The sequence below is a fragment of the Myxocyprinus asiaticus genome, chromosome 36, assembly GCF_019703515.2.
Source record: "Myxocyprinus asiaticus isolate MX2 ecotype Aquarium Trade chromosome 36, UBuf_Myxa_2, whole genome shotgun sequence".
In the NCBI taxonomy this organism is placed as follows: Eukaryota; Metazoa; Chordata; class Actinopteri; order Cypriniformes; family Catostomidae; genus Myxocyprinus; species Myxocyprinus asiaticus.
In genome coordinates this window covers 29,832,627-29,852,424 of record NC_059379.1, presented here as the reverse complement: position 1 = coordinate 29,852,424, position 19,798 = coordinate 29,832,627, and the positions used below count along the sequence as shown (strand labels likewise).

General features: G+C 39.4%; 2 protein-coding genes across 4 annotated transcripts in view; one reads left to right on the top strand and one right to left on the bottom strand.

Annotated features, from left to right (window-relative positions):
- The window catches only part of LOC127427380 (MMS19 nucleotide excision repair protein homolog), a 31,562-nt gene extending 25,079 nt beyond the window's left edge, over nucleotides 1–6,483 (bottom strand). Inside the window, exons 1-7 of one of the 2 annotated variants that reach the window (XM_051674967.1) lie at nucleotides 6,255–6,483; nucleotides 5,748–5,796; nucleotides 2,362–2,462; nucleotides 1,616–1,701; nucleotides 1,055–1,129; nucleotides 873–942; nucleotides 628–756 (exon numbers count right to left, since the gene is read on the bottom strand). In XM_051674967.1, the coding sequence (XP_051530927.1) occupies nucleotides 628–756; nucleotides 873–942; nucleotides 1,055–1,129; nucleotides 1,616–1,701; nucleotides 2,362–2,462; nucleotides 5,748–5,796; nucleotides 6,255–6,375 (631 nt within the window). In that variant the 5' untranslated portion in view covers nucleotides 6,376–6,483. Of the gene's footprint in view, nucleotides 1–627; nucleotides 757–872; nucleotides 943–1,054; nucleotides 1,130–1,615; nucleotides 1,702–2,361; nucleotides 2,463–5,747; nucleotides 5,797–5,895; nucleotides 6,097–6,254 lie in introns of those variants that run through there. The other variant, XM_051674968.1, reaches the window with a different exon arrangement.
- A 757-nt stretch (nucleotides 6,484–7,240) lies between these two features.
- LOC127427415 (ubiquitin domain-containing protein 1) overlaps nucleotides 7,241–19,798 on the top strand; it is a 29,326-nt gene continuing 16,768 nt past the window's right edge. The window contains exons 1-2 of one of the 2 annotated variants that reach the window (XM_051675021.1): nucleotides 7,241–7,794; nucleotides 7,909–8,034. In XM_051675021.1, the coding sequence (XP_051530981.1) occupies nucleotides 7,962–8,034 (73 nt within the window). In that variant the 5' untranslated portion in view covers nucleotides 7,241–7,794; nucleotides 7,909–7,961. Of the gene's footprint in view, nucleotides 8,035–19,798 lie in introns of both variants that reach the window. The other variant, XM_051675019.1, reaches the window with a different exon arrangement.

The following is a 19,798-nucleotide window of genomic DNA, read 5'->3' as shown; positions in this document are numbered from 1 at the left end:
TTGGTGGGTTTTTGTTAAATGTGAGCCAAAGTCATCACAATTAAAAGAACCAAAGACTTAAACTACTTCAGTCTGTGTGCACTGAATTTATTTAATACACGAGTTTCACAATTTGAGTTGAATTACTGAAATAAATGAACTTTTCCACGACATTCTAATTTATTGAGATGCACCTGTATATAGAGATCGTTCAAATGAAGATTGCGATGCATCTGAAAATCAGTATTTTTACCCAGTCCTACCCATATGACTTTCTTCCGTGGAACACTAAAGAATGTTCTGGTTGTTTGCTTCCATGCATTTAAAATAAATGGTGACAGGAACTTTTAAGCTTCAAAAAGGATGCAAGTGCACCATAACATTATCATAAAGGTAGACCATACGACTCACTATATTCCAAGACTTCTGAAGCCATATGATAACTTTGTGTGAGGAACAGACCAAAATGTAAGTCTGTTTCCCTCACTGTAAACGCATGGAAAAAATTACTAATACTTTTTTCTAAATTTCTCTGATTGGGTGGGTTTAGAAAGACACAACGGTGAGTAAATGATGGCAGAATTATCATTTTTATGTGAGCCAATTCTATAACATTCATTGTATTTGTGATTCCAAGTGCACACTAACCGAGATCATAACCTCTGTGAATGATGTTCCTGGCCACCTGGAACGCCAGCAAGAGGTTTCGTGGATCTCGTTCTCCATCTACTGACTGCACAAATCCAAACACAAAGTCTGCACCCAGACCCTTTAGCTCTGTGGAATAGGAGATGTATCATGATATCTGAGCACCCTTCAGATGTCATGTCTGATGACAAAACAGCTAGGACAGGAAATATAAGGTCTGAAAAGCAAAACTGCTCCTCCCTTACCCTCCTCTCTAGACTCCATTAGGTTTATAAGAATGTTGTACACACATGATCGCTCAGCCAGCATCAAAGACTGTTGCAAAAAAATACAAAATAAATAAGTGAAAATAAGTTTTTCTGAAAACCTGTCATTTAGCAACACATCTTCTGTATGGAAAATAACACATTCAAACTGAAGTATTCACCTGAACGTGAACATCCTGGAAAATGGACCTCAAAATGGACACAGCTGAACCAGGGGGTAGAACCGAGCATTTTGTCTAAAAAGTGGTGCACGACATTGAAACAAGAAATGAGAGAAGATTTGAAACTAATTTCACTTGCCATGCTGTTCTACGCTGTGGATTATATTGAACCATTCCATATAAAGGCATGGTTATATTGGCACCTCTTTTGCAAACACCTGACCCAATCCTACTAAGGCAATAAATGTCTTCTTTCTTCTTAAAAAAACAAAAAACAAAATCACCTTCCTCTCTCTGTGTGCTTCCTGAGCAATTTGCAACTTTGTATTACAGCACTTCTCTTATTACTGCCTCTTTAGGATGAATCACTTCTGTTGTATTCCTAATTTGTAATACGCTTTGGGTAAAAGCATCTGCTAAATGATTAAATGTAAAATGTACATGGTTACATGGCCCCTTGTTACAGGGCTTACTGAAGTTATGAGGACTGCAGTGATTGAACATAACATACATTAATACATCATCAATTACACACACTCATCTAAATCAAAAAGTACTTACCAAAGCCTTGAGCCCCTGAAGTACATGTGGTGTGATCACATAGTGATCCTTCAGTCTGTTTTCATAGAAAGCTATCAGGACCTCCACTGCAAACAACACAAGCGTGTGAGATACTGTAGGCCTGTCACAATTGTCTCTGTCAGCATGCTGACCATCTATTATGATAAGGCGCTTTCCACCATCTGGCAGAATGGTTTTCCTTGTGGAACCGTGACATTCTGTATCAATCCGGGTGCGTTGACCCCGTTTAAGTTTCTTTTTCTTTTTTTTTTTTTTTTAAGTGCGGCACTGTGAAATCAGGATTAGAATAGACTGAGCAAGTCACCAATCGTGAGTCGCCATGCCACTAAAGTCATTCCACCAGCACGTTTCTCTGTCCTGAGTACGGTTAGCCAAATGTTCGAGAAAAAAAAAATTTGGGACATGAATGGTTTGTACTCATACTGTACCGAACTGTGCTGGAATGGAATTGCAACTGGAACCATTACTCACCGCACTCAAAACTGTTAGGCCTGATGGTGGAAAAGCGGCTATAGGTTTTGTCAATGCAGCACTGTTGTTGAAATTTGTTACAGTATGTTATGAAGGAAATGTGCATCCTGTATTTAAAAGAATATGAAACTAAATGTCTTAAATGATCATCATGATTAAAATAAACATTACTCAAAGCAACTGAACACAGAAGGCCTTGACTAATGTATATTCATGATGATAGCACACAGTATGATGGCGCAGAAAAGTCTCACCTTCCCTCTCAGACAGACTGCTGTAGCATTCCTGCAGGACCTGAGACAGGAGCTGTACTCCTCTGCCACGGGTCTGAGGCTGGGAACTGGTCAGGCTCAACCTGTATGGAGGAATCAAAGGTGTTTAAGTAGGTTAACAATGACTTTTTAGCCAATACCAATAAGTAAGGTGGTGGAAAAAGCCATTAACCGATTAATCTGTCGATTGTTTTTAAAAATCGATTGAATGTAAAAAAAGGTTGTCTTTGGCACATAGTGTCTAAAATGAGTAAAATCCGTGATGTGCGTTTATTGTGCAACCAAAATCACAATAACCAGCAAAAATGAAGATTTGGTGCATAATGTGGGACTTTTAACTATAAACAAGCCTGAAATGTACCGCAGGCTCTTATTTTAAAATGTCTGTGCTTCCAGCTAACACAAACTCACATGGGAAACAAAACATGTACTCTAGTCATCTACAATGTATTACAATAGAAACACTATAAAATAATAAACATTTTATATGTTATATATTAGATCATCACTGATCACTTGTCTTTTTTTTTTATAACATTCAGTATTAATAATTGTGGAATATTCCATAAACCGTGATGGTGACAGAGACATGGCTCCATTACAATGACTTATATGTACATTTTCACCAAATTAAGCTTTTTATAGCCTATATATTCCTCACATGAAGGGTTCTGGCCACAGAGGAATTACAAATTTTAAATATTGTTGTCGATTTTTGCTGAGAACCGATGGTTTCAAAAAGCACTTATTAGCACTGGTTAATCAGTAAAAAATTGTACTATTACTATTACTTCTATGTACACCATACCAGTCAAAAGTCTGGACAAAACAACATTATTTTGTGATAGTGATAAAGTTAAAACTGTGAAATTGACACGAATGGATGTATGGGAATTATACAGTAAACAAATCAATAATATTTTAGCATTCTCTCCTCAGACATAATGAAGTGCCAACTGAAATGCTTTTTAAAGGAATACAGGTGCATCTCAATAAATTAGAATGTCGTGGAAAAGTTCATTTATTTCAGTAATTCAACTCAAATTGTGAAACTCGTGTATTAAATAAATTCAGTGCACACAGACTGAAGTAGTTTAAGTCTTTGGTTCTTTTAATTGTGATGATTTTAGCTCACATTTAACAAAAACCCACCAATTCACTATCTTAAAAAATTAGAATATGGTGACATGCCAATCAGCTAATCAACTCAAAACACCTGGAAAGGTTTCCTGAGCCTTCAAAATGGTCTCTCAGTTTGGTTCACTAGGCTACACAATCATGGGGAAGACTGCTGATCTGACAGTTGTCCAGAAGACAATCAATGACACCCTTCACAAGGAGGGTAAGCCACAAACATTCATTGCCAAAGAGGCTGGCTGTTCACAGAGTGCTGTATCCAAGCATGTTAACAGAAAGTTGAGTGGAAGGAAAAAGTGTGGAAGAAAAAGATGCACAACCGAGAGAACCGCAGCCTTATGAGGATTGTCAACAAAATCGATTCAAGAATTTGGGTGAACTTCACAAGGAATGGACTGAGGCTGGGGTCAAGGCATCAAGAGCCACCACACACAGACGTGTCAAGGAATTTGGCTACAGTTGTCGTATTCCTCTTGTTATGCCACTCCTGAACCACAGACAACGTCAGAGGCGTCTTACCTGGGCTAAGGAGAAGAAGAACTGGACTGTTGCCCAGTGGTCCAAAGTCCTCTTTTCAGATGAGAGCAAGTTTTGTATTTCATTTGGAAACCAAGGTCCTAGAGTCTGGAGGAAGGGTGGAGAAGCTCATAGCCCAAGTTGCTTGAAGTCCAGTGTTAAGTTTCCACAGTCTGTGATGATTTGGGGTGCAATGTCATCTGCTGGTGTTGGTCCATTGTGTTTTTTGAAAACCAAAGTCACTGCACCCGTTTACCAAGACATTTTGGAGCACTTCATGCTTCCTTCTGCTGACCAGCTTTTTAAAGATGCTGATTTCATTTTCCAGCAGGATTTGGCATCTGCCCACACTGCCAAAAGCACCAAAAGTTGGTTAAATACCATGGTGTTGGTGTGCTTGACTGGCCAGCAAACTCACCAGACCTGAACCCCATAGAGAATCTATGGGGTATTGTCAAGAGGAAAATGAGAAACGAGAGACCAAAAAAATGCAGATGAGCTGAAGGCCACTGTCAAGGAAACCTGGGCTTCCATACCACCTCAGCAGTGCCACAAACTGATCACCTCCATGCCACGCCGAATTGAGGCAGTAATTAAAGCAAAAGGAGCCCCTACCAAGTATTGAGTACATATACAGTAAATGAACATACTTTCCAGAAGGCCAACAATTCACTAAAAATGTTTTTTTTTTATTGGTCTTATGATGTATTCTAATTTTTTGAGATAGTGAATTGGTGGGTTTTTGTTAAATGTGAGCTAAAATCACAATTAAAAGAACCAAAGACTTAAACTACTTCAGTCTGTGTGCATTGAATTTATTTAATACACGAGTTTCACAATTTGAGTTGAATTACTGAAATAAATGAACTTTTCCACGACATTCTAATTTGAGATGCACCTGTAGTTCACATAAAAAAATTTAAATTCTCTCATTATTTATTCACTCTCATGCCATCCCAGCTGTGTATGACTTTCTTCTGCAGAACACAAAGATTTTTTAGAAGACTATTTCAGCTCTGTAGGTCCATATAATGCAAGTGAATGGTGACTAAAACATTGAAGCTCCAAAAAGCACAAAGGCAGCATAAAAGCAATCCAAACAACTCCGGTGGTTTAATCCATGTCTTCAGAAGCGATATGATAGGTGTGGGTGAGAACAGACCAAAATATAACTTCTTTACACCTTTGCATTGCAGTCTCTGATGTCAAGATTTATAACGAAAAAAGGAGTTACATTTTTGGTCTGTTTTCACCCACGCCGATCATAATGCTTCTGAAGACATGGATTAAACCACTGGAGTTGTTTGGATTACTTTTATGCTGCCTTTATGTGCTTTTTGTAGCTTCAAAGTTCTGGACACCATTCACTTGCATTGTATGGACATACAGAGTTGAGATATTCTTCTAAAAATCTTAATTTGTTAATGAGGCAACTGAGACTTGTCCTCTGCCACCCGGATTGAGGTGAGTAACCGCGCCACCACGAGGACTTACTAAGTAGTGGGAATTGGGCATTCCAAAATTGAGAGAAAAGGGGATAAAAAAAATTTAAAAAAACCAGTCAAGTGTGTCCAAATTTTTGACTTGTAGTGTAGTACCGGAAATACTCTTAATAAAGTTTGAATAACACAGAGAAATAGTCTCAACTACTACAGACTGTAGGGAAGTGACACAACAAACTTAGCACTCGCAATGAAGGATATACAAAACTTTACCCCAATGCCTCAACCAACTGAAGTATTGTGAACTGTCCAGTCTTGACACCTTAAAAGAGAAATTAACACATGATAAATGGATAGAAAATCTTAGTGACCACAAGACAAACACCAAAATGTAAAGGTAATTTAAGTAACAGTGGATTACACTGTTCAGAGTCCACTGTCCGGTTCATATTGATGGAACACTGTTAGCACAGTAAGGCAAGCATACAAGCCGTGGATACACAAAAAGACTCAATGGCAACTCCTGATTTGGATGCATTACAAAACGGAGTACCGTGTGATTCTAAAAAAAAGGTTTGATCTGTCTGTTCAGACCCTGCCAGCAGACACACAGTGTGTGTGATACAGGATGTGGTGGTTAGCTCACAACATTCGCGTCACGCCAGAAAGGCAGCAACACACATGCGGGGTTCACGCTGCCTTTCAGGGCGCATCGTTTAAGAGTCAAGGCTTAAAGTTTCAAGGAGTAGCAAAGACGAGAATGACAAATGCATAAGCTACCTGTAGCGGTTTCTGTGGCCTTGCTATCAACCTGTCCCGACACGAATTCTTCCACCAAACCTAGCAGCACACAACTATCCGCAGCCATTCTGAAGCGGAACCACAAGGCTTTCAAACTCATATGCGCATGCGCACAACAGCTGCAGCCCAGACAGGAACGAGGATAAATAATTCCTATTTCCAGCTAACTTAGTTGCTGCAAACGATGTTTTGGAATACGCCTCATACAATGTACCTAGATATTATTGAAAGATGGGTCTTTAAATATATCGAATCGTCTCCATAACAGCCCTAAGCATTGTAAACAATCAGAGAGGGCGGGCCGCGCATTTTAGCCAATCACAAATGCTCTCTGCCTGTCAATCATTATGAGTGTTCGAGTTTGCTAACATCGGGTTGGCTGACATGTCTGAGGAGGGCGGGGTTTTAGAGAGAAGCGTGCGGATGAAATTAAAAGGCTGAAATAAAAGGCTGAAATCGCTTACAGCATTACAGTTTGAATATACCCTTCAATCAAAGTCTTGTAAAAGGGCCATTTATGAAAAAAATAAACTTTCTTTTGTTTGGAACGACTCTTCGAGTAACGTCCCCTTCAAGGGCGCAAAAATGCCGTTTGGAAAACGCCCCTTGCTTTTGTTGAGTGGAGGCAAATTGTCTGAACGCGCATGCGCAACCAGTAAGAGTACGTCGCGTTCAAGTGCTTTGTTGTTGGAAAAAACGTTCATTCATGTATATTTCACGAGGAACTTTTATTTTGACACCATAATAATACATGTCACTCAGTTAGCCTGTTGACGATAATGGAATTTTGGTCAAATACAAGCTATTTTTACGGTGTAAAAATGTACAACATGCATCAAATAGTTGCTGATGTACATAAATGAATGTGACCAAAACGGCAAGCGCTAACAATTAGATGCATTTATAAAAATGAACAAAACCTGTCATTCACTACAGAAACTGTACTCTCCTCCGCCATGTTGAAAGTTTAGGACTCCTCCCATATCGGAAACTCAGGTATCAAAATGATCTCCGAGATTCCCTGTCGTAATTACGACTTGAGGTGTCGTTCATATGCAGCTTCCGAGTGGATAAACTCGTATTTACGATAATTCCGATAGCACGTGAAGGCAGCATAAATACTAGTGTTGTAGATGCTGTTCTCTTCTCTACGGGACTCGAGACATCCGTATGAAGTTCTTTGATGGTGATCTGGCTACTAGTGCTCAAAGTTAGCTCGTGGGATAAAGCCAGAAATAACTCGGCGCAAATCTCGTGCCAGAGCACTGATCGATCATCGCGAGCTCTGCGTGCGACCCTCAATCTTGATATGTGTTGTTTTGGGGTTCTTTTCGGTTGCAAGTTGTTTAGACTTGTTAATCAGGTTCTGCCATTTTAGACTTCCTTTAATCTAATATATGGCTGTATAATATATAATGGTTTTGAGCTGTTAAGAGTATTGCATGTGATAAATCAAATGGTAATACAGTAGAAGAGGAGAGCGAACCTGTAACCCTCCCTGATGCCATCTCAATGCGAGGTAACCTGCTAACATAGCTCAAAACATATCCACCCAACTGCTGGGTGTTTTGTTGGACTAAAGGCGCCCAAGGTGGACACATGTCGATATTTGTCACCCTGTATTATTGTGTAGAGAGAATGTTTTCTCAGCTGTCTTGAGATGTGGCCTGTCTCTGATTGATAATCATGGGAGGATGCGTGGGGAGAGAGCGCGCGGAGTCACGCGGACACGGCGCGAGGACTCAAAGGAAACGTGGAGGTGAGACATCAATACACAACTATACACTCAGGATCTGCAGTTAAACCCCTGGCATGCTGTTTTGCATATTTGTCTTCCGCGTGTGGTTTAAGTTTATTAAAATATGCACATCTTAATTGTATTGACTCGAGCCTTTGTGAGCAACAAACAAATGCCAACACCAAGACTAAAAAGTACCATGGTATTCTATGAAATACTTTTGAGTATCATGTAAATACCTGTACATGAATGTGGTAATCATGTAGTACCATGATATATACATCAAGTACCATCTGATGCCATTAATATACCATTGTATTGCCATGGTATGTTTTTAAGCACATCCTGTGTAAAAATATAAAGCCAAATGTAAATGTCTAAAACAGATTAAAAGGGAAAAATATTGACAGACTAGTAATTCCAGTGTCGACTAGCAGCATCAGTACCGTTTAGCTGACTAGATGACTAGTCTGGCACTTCCCTAGTTTTCCGAGCCAAGTAGCTTTAAAAGGTATAAGCCAAACACTGGCTTCACACATTCACAAGCGCTCACATTTGAAGCGCGCAGCTCATGCAAACTATATATTTATCTCAATAAATCGCAGCCTTTGTGCTTTAATAATCACATAAGGGTATAACGTGATTTTATTTTGTGCGCTGAATGTTAACGGAATTATATTTGTATGTCAGATAGTATTGTTTTTTGGTATCGAAGCATTTATACATTTAAAGTACAGTACATGAGCATGGTATCAGACCCCATTCTGGTGGCAGTATTGTTATAGGGACATCCCTAATAGTATCACCATCTGATGCCATCATTGTTCCATGGTACTGCCAACTTATTTGTTCTTTGTGTGGCTTTACCTAAATATATGCAAGTTTGAGGTGTGTCGACTTGAACCTAATTTGGGAGCAACAAAAGCACATTTTGCATCTCTTTGTTCCATCTACTATTGTGGTATCTCCAACAATCAGGGTTGCACAATGTCATGTTGTGTCTTAATGTTGATCTGTCCCGTTTCTGAAGCTCCTTGTAGTCTTATTGTAGACAATATTATCAGGTAGAGATGATGACATTGCTTTAGGGATCTGAGGCATGTTGCACCAGTTATATGTAAGTTATAACTTAGCCTAGTTGTGGCGTAAATGGGCACTAAGTCACAATTTACACACTACTAAATATTTGAGCGTTGCACCATTAAACACAGGTAGAACGTAACCCTACGTATAAGCTGAATATTTACAGATGCCTCCGACCAGGAATAACGGATGGAATAAAAAAGCTGACTGATATTTTATGACATCAATGAGCTCATGTTTTGCGTGACAGGCATAAATCCTTTCAACATGCAGTATGATGTTGGCATTAACACTCGTTTACATTTACGAGAGGGATAAAAAAACCGTACTTTTAAGCGACTCTTCAACATGAAACCATTCTAACGGTGCAGTTTTCAGTATGCGTTGCCCGGTGTCAAGTTTCAACACATTCAATATGTATATATATATATATATATATATATATATGGTATTAAAATGAGAAAATGTCTATTTTTCCAGTCTGTTGTATTAGTATTGATTTATCACCCCTTATTTATTTTAGATACAGTTCCTATATATTAATATTTACACAGGGCAAATATGCTAGGCCTAATCAAATCTACTTTTATTACGTATCGTAATTTAATGGGATATCATTTATTACTGCTGACAGTTACGTGAGCAAACAAGGTTTGAACATCAACCGTAACAAGACCAAATTGAAATTCACAGCTTTTTAACACTTCTGTGTCTAATTTGAAGGCTGTTTATTGGATCAATACAGGTAAAGGTCATATTATGCGACTACATAGGGATACAACACTGCACGTTCAATGTACTTCTCCACTATCATCCAAAAAGCAAGTTGTAGACCTAGAGCCCTCTTTGCTATGGTGAACAAGCTAATTCACCCACCGGCTCAGGACTCACACAGCTCTGATGAACTTTGTGACTCATTCTGGAATTGTTTCCATTTACCAAACATTCATGTCAACCATTTCTGCATATCCTCAGCACGAATGTCTGTCTGAACACCCTGTCCACCCTTTCTCCTCCTTCACTCCCACTAGCCCATCATTAATCAGTGATTTAATTTTACATTCCAACTCATCATCCTGTCAGTTGGACCCTGCCCCAACCTCCCTTCTTAAACACTGTGAGTCAGTCATTTCGGCACCTATTTCGCATATGATAAACACATCTCTTGCATCTGCCATTGTTTCAACTGATCTTAAAATTGCCTCTGTTACACCAGTCCTTAAAGGTCCCAACTTAGATCCATCTTCCCTCTGCAACTATCGTCCTATTTCTAACCTGCCTTTTATATCTAAACTTCTGGAAAAAGTTGTAACCTTCCAGTTACAATCACATCTTGCAGCTAAAAATCTCTATGACCCTTTCCAATCCGTGGAACTCTCTACCTCTGAGCCTCCATGACATCTCCTCTATTTCTATCTTTAAATCTCAGCTTAAAACACATCTTTTCTCAACGCATTATCTGTCTATTACTGATTGATGTTTTCTTTCTCCCTTTGTAATTGAGATTGTAACTTCTGTTGAAATGTATATTAATGTACTTTGTCCTGTTAAATGTATATGGAGTGTAAAGTGTCCTTGAGCTTGTGGAAAGGCACTATATAAATAAAACTATTATTATTATTATTATTACTTTACTTAGCTTACGACCTGCTAGTTAAGTCTTGCCTTAAGAACAGGTGGTACAACCAAATTAAGTACTGACTTAGTTACAAACTAACTAGTAGCTACTAAGCCCTTAGTGTGAACTTTATGTCCCAATTTACTAAGACCTTACTGGTGGAAATCTCTGTAGAGAGATTCACAAGGGCAGGAACTTTTTGGCTCTGAAATGTGCACTTACAAATTACTTCAAAAGTTTGACCATTATCAACCTCCTTATCAACCTTAGCATATATCTATTTATATATATATATATATATATATATATATATATGCATGTTGGAGCCCAGCAGTAGTGCAGTGTCCTGTCTCTGGGCATTTCCCTGCATGTTTTCTCCACAGGCAACTTTAGTATCTGTCTTTTTGCATTCGGCATACCACTCAAAGGCCTCGAAGGGCCAACTTTTTCTTGCCTTTAAAGCAAACATTTACTTTGCATAGTCCAGTCAGTGACATCACCAGCAACAATGACATACTTTTGACTTCTATCAGTGAGTTTTGAAGTCACAGATGTCTGACACACATTATCTGAGTGTTGCATTACACTGCAATGTTATCTGCAATTGCAGTGGTGCTGAACAGGAGATTTTCATTTACAGCTATGGGCTTTCTCACACAACCATTGCCGTCCATGAAAGAAGACAACTCACCAGACTGCCTGTGCATTAAAGCTCAATGAACACTTTTACATGCACTAAAGGAACAGTTCACCCAAAAATGAAAATTCTCTCATGCTTTACTCACCCTCACGCCATCCCAGATGTGCATGACTTTCTTTCTTCAGCAGAACACAAACAAAGATTTTTGGAAGAATATTTCAGCTCTGTAGGTCCATAAAATGAAAGTCAATGGGTGCCAAATTTTTGAAACTCCAAAAAACATATATAGCTATCATAAAAGTAATCCATACGACTCCAGTGGATCAATTCATGTCTTCTGAAGCGAAACGCTAGGTGTAAGAAATAGTTTAATATTTAAAACTTAACGCCACTTTCCCTAAACAGTGCATGTAAATGGGAATGCAACTTTCTCAACATGCCGCTTTCTGGCGTCCATGTAAACGTAGTTAATGAAACACTGACTGATGCTATATTTGAAATCGCATTCTAACATAATATAGGGACACCTGGGCTAGTTGTCACTTTTACTCCATTGGATTCAGAAAAATGAAGGTTAAGTAGGTGTTTGAAACCAACATACAAATCCTCTGCTAGAGAAAACACATATTTGTATAGTTGGACTTTTGACTCAAAACCTTAGGCTAAAGTTATGGAGATATAGTCCTTGTGACAATGAATCCTGGTCCCTATACTGTTTTCTTTTCACATGCAAATCAGTATGTACAGTATACAACGTTGAAAAGTTTGGAATTTTTTGTTTTAAAAAAAAATGTATTCTTTGTTTACCAAGGATGCGTTTAATTGATAAAAAAATACTACATACAACATTAGCAATGTTTTATATATATATATATATATATATATATATATATATATATATATATATATATATATATATATATATATTTTTATTTAAAAATTACATTTTTTGCCTATGATGTCAAAGCCCAATTTTCAGCAGTCATTACTTTAGTCTACTAAGAAAATAATGTAGCACAGACAGCACTTATAGACCACAATAAATCCCAGGTGTAAATGCAACCAAGACACATTGTGATTGGATCACTGTGACCACATTCGGAGGTGGTCAGGGATGGATTCTGACCACGTTCAGAGAAGGTGTAAATGAAAATGCATTTTCATTTTCCAAATACATCTACGTTAGTAATTAATTATGTGATGAGGTAATGCTACTGTCGTGAGATAAATATAATAAAATTTGCTTTGGTGACCCAAACCCTGATTGTTAAAGTGATGGATACCATTTGAATTATTCATCTGTGTTTTTAAAATTCGCTAAAAGACAGAGAATTCTCATTTACCACAGTCCAGGATCTCTATCCGATCACAGAGCAGACCAGTTGACTACAAGGTGTAAAGGCAATCCAGCTAAAGAATATCCAGATACTATCTGGAAATAAAAAAACATGTTAATGCAAGATGTTAATGGGGCCTTAGTAACAATAAGATTTGGAGTCAAAGGTCTAAATACACAAATGTGTGGGTTTTTTTGTTTTGTTTCAGATACTTAGTTAAAAATTACGTTCTTTTTGTGAATTTTACCCTCCAAATTAAATTCGCTATCATATTTTTGTAATGGCTCTTGGATAAACAAGCGAACAATCAAATCACACTGCCATATATTCAGGCAAGATCAACTATATAATAAAGGCAGATTTTTACTGAAAGGTTTAAATGTGTTCTTAATACAAAGGCATTTTTCATGAAAGTCAGGACATGTTGTCACAATTTTATTGGGGCAGGTTGTCACATGTGTTTAAATGTCATACATTCATAGTTTATCGTTAACAATATTTCTTGGCCAAAACAATGTTTTAATATTTTTGTATGTTACCTTTTGTATTTTTGTTTCATGAATTATTTTGTGACTCAAAATAGTTTTACTTTTTACATTTAGCTGAAAAACCTATAATGCGCTGTTCAGTGCAGGTGGTTTTGTTTTCAGCCTGGTCTCACAGTGAAATTGGAAAGAGTAGACCGACTTTTCTTTCATCAAAAAAAGTATCCGTTGACCGAAATTTCGAAACACTGCCCCCAGTGGCCAAAGCGGTAAGTGTTGTAGGACATATGGGCATGTGTGAGCTCCATTTATGTCCAAGAGAGGTTGCCAAAAGCTAGTAGTGAAGCAAGTTGTTTTCAGCTTTCCAGGATGTTATACAATGAATGAGAAAAGCATATATTTATAGATTCTATCCGTACACCCAAACCTTACCGTAACCATTTGTGGAGTAAAAAAGTAATGTTAGAGGGAAAAGTGAAACCTCTGAATCATGCTCGTCATTGATTATTCAAATGTGGTTATTGCCAGGCTTTGAACACTAGTCTCCTACGCAGCTGATGCAACACGCTGCCAACCGCGCCAGGCGGAAATGTAAACACTTTGAAACCACTGCAAACATGTCTGATAAGAATGCTGCATGTCAGCGCGTCGGCATACAGTCACCAATCCTAGGGTACCGAAACTATCGGAAACATCATGCCGACATCACGTGTGATCATGTTGTTTGTTTTGGTGGTTGTGATGGTGGGGTCAGTGACAGGAGGACGTGTTCCCCAAATGTTCACATGAAAAAGATGATTCCATTGTGATAACTTACCCCATATAGTGTGACAACATGCCCCACTATTAGGGTACGTTTTCAAAAAAGCTCAATATGTGTTCCATGAAGATCATTTTTCCAGGACAAAATCGGTTGAAAATGTTTAATTGATAATAAATAAAACTACCATGAGAAATTTTTGATGGAGTAAAAAGTGTAACAAGCCCTTGTCTGTATATGTACATATACATATAGCAGTCTTAGGGGGAGGAAAATATCTTGCGTTCCTCCATAGAATGGTAAAACACTGGGTGAGGAAGAAGAATATGTCCCTGCCTGTTTTGGGTGGTGGAAATGTAACTAGAGAGTTACAGGAGAGGAATGCAGTTTTATCCTGCACTCTAGAGTTCTTGGCCTCCAGACATATGGAGAGCCGCAAACATTTGCTTATCATTTGACTAGAGATCATATTAGATGGCGAACTTTGTCTGTGCCACATTCTGCAATACATTTCTACATTATCTCTTGTTGTGGCATAAATCATATCCATAAAGTGGACTAAGATCTTTGACTCTGTTAAAAACAACTCCCTGCTGCTGACTCTTTGTTTCTCTTAGTGCTCTCATAACACAGATGGAACGTTTAAAGAGTCCCTTATGGAGCTCTTCACATTGCCAGTGGTCTCTTATTTGACCAAACCACACACTGCATTGTATTCATTTGTCTGCATTTCTTTTCCTATCACTTCAAAAGGACTTTCTGCTTTAAGCTAATTTTGAGAGATTAAGTGGAATGCAGGAAGATTTCCTAGAATCCTATGCGATGTGAAAATTTGTTCAATGTTGAATATACTCATACACCCACTTAAGGCCTTTGCACACCAAACGCGAATCTTCGCCATGATTAACATTTTGAATCAAAACAGTGGATTACTAATCCACTCTCACCTGGAGCGAACATTCGCGGACAGACAAAGCAAAGCTTTTTTTTTTTTTTTTTTACGGTGAGTGTCTGTTTCTTTTTCTTTTTGCCAGGAGATTAAATGCCCTGACCAATTAAATATGAGCTTTGGATCACGTGTCAGGAGCTGTAGCAGTTATGCTAACATTTCTGAATGCGATAATCTACATGAACTAACAAGATCATTTAGACACAATGCAGAAAAGGCCACTCCAGACTTATACAAGTTTTTACTACCTGTTGAAGGTCCCCTATTACAGTATGTACGTCATGCCAGAGTCAACTGTCTCTAAAGCATAGTTTATTGGATTGTGGTGGTTTTAATTCCTTGAAGAAATTGTTTTATTTGGCTGAGACTCAAGATGGCGCCGAGTATGGCTGCTGCGTTGCGAGCTCCGACACAACATAGCAATGTTTTGTTTGTTTTGTTTACAATTCTTTTGTTTTTTGTCTTGGATGTTGTCTGCCTTATTGTCTACGACAGACAAACACTTTTGGACATTGGTTCAGCGATCTCACACCGAAAACCGGACTTCACATTCCTCAATGCCGACCCGCTGTTTACAAACATGCAAGCGGAGCCCTTTGTCTGGGCAGCACGGCCGCGGAAACGCAGGAGGAAAAGGGGAAACAGAGCCGGCGTTCTCATCAGAGTAAGACGCCGCGCAAATCGACCCCCGCTACCCACTATTCTACTGGCAAATGTTCAGTCTCTGGATAACAAGCTCTGCGAGCTGAAAGCGCGGATCTCTTTCCAACGAGAGACAAGGGACTGCTGCATTATCTGTCTTACAGAAATTTGGATGTCTGCGGAGATTCCAGACTCAGCCATCGAACCCACGGGGTTCTCCATGCACCGAGCGGACAGAGCGAAAGACCTCTCAGGTAAAACTAGAGGAGGTGGTGTATGTTTTATGATCAACAAATCCTGGTGTGATCAGAGGAACGTACATTCCATCAAGTCTTTCTGTTCTCCTGATCTGGAATTTCTTATGCTTCTGTGTCGACCATTCTGGCTACCGAGGGAATTCACAGCGGTCATTATCACAGCTGTGTACATCCCCCCACAAGCTGACACAGACCGGGCACTCAAGGAACTGTATGGGATTATAAGTGAGCAGGAAACCACGCACCCTGAGGCCACGTTCATTGTGACCGGGGACTTTAATAAAGCCAGTTTAAAATCAGTCGCACCAAAATATCACCAGCACATTAGTTTCAACACACGAGGGGACCGGGTTTTGGATCATTGCTACTCTCCGTTCCGGGATGGCTACAAATCCCTCCCCCGCCCACCATTTGGCAAATCGGACCACTCTTCCATTCTGCTTCTGCCCGCTTACAGGCAGAAATTGAAACAGGAAGCACCCGCCCTCAGAACGATCCAGTGCTGGTCGGACCAATCAGACTCTACGCTACAAGACTGTTTTGATCACACGGACTGGGAGATGTTCCGGTCCGCCTCTGATGACGACATCGAGCTTTACGCTGATAGCGTAATGTGTTTCATCAGAACGTGCGTAGAGGAAGTGATTCCGACCAGAACTGTACGAATCTATCCGAATCAGAAGCCGTGGATCAATAGCGATGTTCACGCGGCACTTAATGTGCGGACCTCTGCTTTTAATTCCGGGAACACGGAGGAGCATAAACAAGCCAGTTATGCCCTCCGAAAAACTATCAAAACAGCAAAACGCCAGTACAGGAGCAAGATTGAAGGACAGTTTAACACCACCAACTTTAGAAGCATGTGGCAGGGAATTAACATCATCACGGACTTTAAAGGGAATAAAAACTCCGCCATGAACACCGCTGCCTCTCTACCGGATGAGCTAAATACTTTTTATGCTCGTTTCGAGGGAAATAACACCGCCCTCGCGGAGAGAGCTCTCGCGGCTAAAGCTACAGAGATTAGTTCACTCTCCGTCTCTGTAGCGGATGTAACCCGATCCTTCCGACGGGTGAATATCCGCAAAGCCGCGGGCCCAGACGGCATTCCGGGCCGCGTCATCAGAGCGTGCGCGAACCAGCTGGCTGGTGTTTTTACAGACATTTTCAACCTTTCCCTCTCTTTGTCTGTAGTCCCCACATGCTTTAAAACATCCACCATTGTGCCTGTTCCAAAACAATCAAAAATAACTTGTTTAAATGACTGGCGTCCTGTTGCTCTGACCCCCATCATCAGCAAATTTTTTGAGAGACTAATCAGAGATTACATCTGCTCTGTCTTGCCACTCAATCTTGACCCGCTGCAGTTTGCTTACCGCAACAACCGCTCCACTGATGATGCCATTGCATCTACAATACACACTGCTCTCTCCCACCTGGAAAAAAAGAACACTTATGTGAGAATGCTGTTTGTAGACTACAGCTTAGCATTCAACACCATAGTGCCCTCCAAGCTAGATGAGAAACTCCGGGCTCTGGGCTTAAACAGCTCACTGTGCAGCTGGATCCTGGACTTCCTGTCAAGCAGACGCCAGGTGGTTAGAATAGGCAGCAACATCTCCTCATCGCTGATCCTCAACACTGGAGCCCCACAGGGCTGTGTTCTCAGCCCACTACTGTATTCCTTGTACACACATGACTGTGTGGCAACACATAGCTCCAATGCCATCATTAAGTTTGCTGATGATACGACGTTGGTAGGTCTGATCACTGACAATGATGAAACAGCCTACAGAGAGGAGGTGCACACTCTGACACACTGGTGTCAGGAGCACAACCTCTCCCTCAATGTCAGTAAGACAAAGGAGCTTGTGGTGGACTTCAGAAGAAAAGACAGAGAATACAGTCCCATCACCATCAATGGAGCACCAGTGGAGAGAGTCAGCAGCTTCAAGTTCCTGGGTGTCCACATCACTGAGGAACTCACATGGTCCGTCCACACTGAAGTCGTTGTGAAGAAGGCTCATCAGCGCCTCTTCTTCCTGAGACGGCTGAGGAAGTTTGGAATGAACCGCCACATCCTCACACGGTTCTACACCTGCACTGTGGAGAGCATCCTGACTGGCTGTATCTCCGCCTGGTACGGCAATAGCACCGCCCACAACCGCAAAGCACTGCAAAGGGTGGTGCGAACTGCCAGACACATCATCGGAGGTGAGCTTCCCTCCCTCCAGGAAATATATACAAGGCGGTGTGTGAAAAAAGCTCGGAGGATCATCAGAGACTCCAGCCACCCGAGCCATGGGCTGTTCTCACTGCTACCATCAGGTAGGCGGTATCGCAGCATCAGGACCCGCACCAGCCGACTCCATGATAGCTTCTTCCCCCAAGCAATCAGACTTCTGAACTCTTGATCTCTCATGATCAATATACATCAGCACCGCACTTTATTACCCTTACTCTTATATCTCACACCGGACTGTCATAAATTATATTATTATTATATTATGTCTCTCTTAACAACTGACTATCAACCGACAGCCTGAATGTCAATACAGTACAATACTGTACATTCTATATATATATATATATATATATATATATATATATATATATATATATATATATATATATATACTTTTTTTTTATATATATTTTAATTTTTATTGAATAATGTGTATCTATATAGTAAAAAAAACAAAACAAAAAAAAAACAGCATATTGTATACTGTACAGTGAATGTTATTATTTGTATATTGTTGAGTGTAATTATGTGTATATCAGATGTTTAAATTGTGTTGTTAATTTGATGTTATTGTAAATTGGTATATGTCTCATCACTGTCACGACTGCTATGTTGATCGGAACTGCACCCAAGAATTTCACACACCATTGCACTTGTGTATATGGCTGTGTGACAATAAAGTGATTTGATTTGATTTTGATTTGAGACGGAACGAACTGAATGAATGAAATCTTTGGCAGAACATATCCAAAGATGGGAACGAAGATCCTTTCAATTGTTCTGGAGTGAAAATGTTATTTTTAAATGTTGGTAACCGGTTAACAACCGGATAATTTTTTACTAATATTTTTTTAATGAAACCATCAGTCATTACACATTTCTTTGCCTAATTGCACGTTGTGGATGTAGCCTTCCATAACATGTTCAAGACCTTTTTAACAACTATACTATATATATATTTACTATGTATACAGTTGTTTTCAAGTCTCCATTGAATTATTGTTAGATAAGATGCATTAATACAGATTTAATTCTGAAGGGTAATTAAAATTAAATTATCCATACAGTTTAATTCTTTATTTAGGCCTTATTTTGTGATAATTTTCAGATTCAAATGGCTTACTAAAACTAATGAGCCATGAGGAATGTGTATGCTCCCTTGTGTTTTACCCCAATGTTGGTTATTAAATCAGTATAAAGTTGATTCAGGACTTTAATAGCCCCAGAAAAACATGGTCTGTGCATGCACTCTCTGTGGGTACACCAAGGTTTTAAAAATTAATAATTTGGCCTGCATAAGGTGACGTTTAGTCCAAATGTGCCCACGCAGTGTGTGCATACATGCAGGAGAGAGAGATTTATTAATTTTTTGCAGACAAACAATTATAAACGCACAACCTTTGCTCAGCTATGTGTATCTGAATAAGTGTATAGTTCAAACACACTCACTAGCTGCCTGACTTTGATCCATGGGCATATGCATAATTAACATTATAACAATATATTAACATTACCAGTGCAATGGTCTGGTTCCAGAAGGAAAAATCCCAGTCATTTTTGTCATAGGCAAATAGATTTTTAACTATAACTTGTAAGCCTTAAAAGACAGACCTGCCATGAGCTCCGAGGTTGGTAATCAACGGTATATGCTTCTGTTGAAGGCATCATTCCGCGTTGTTTCAACTTACATTTTTTTTAAATCGTGTTCAATAGCAGAATTCATGGTGAATAACTACATAACCCATGATCCAGCAGAGAAATTGAAGGAT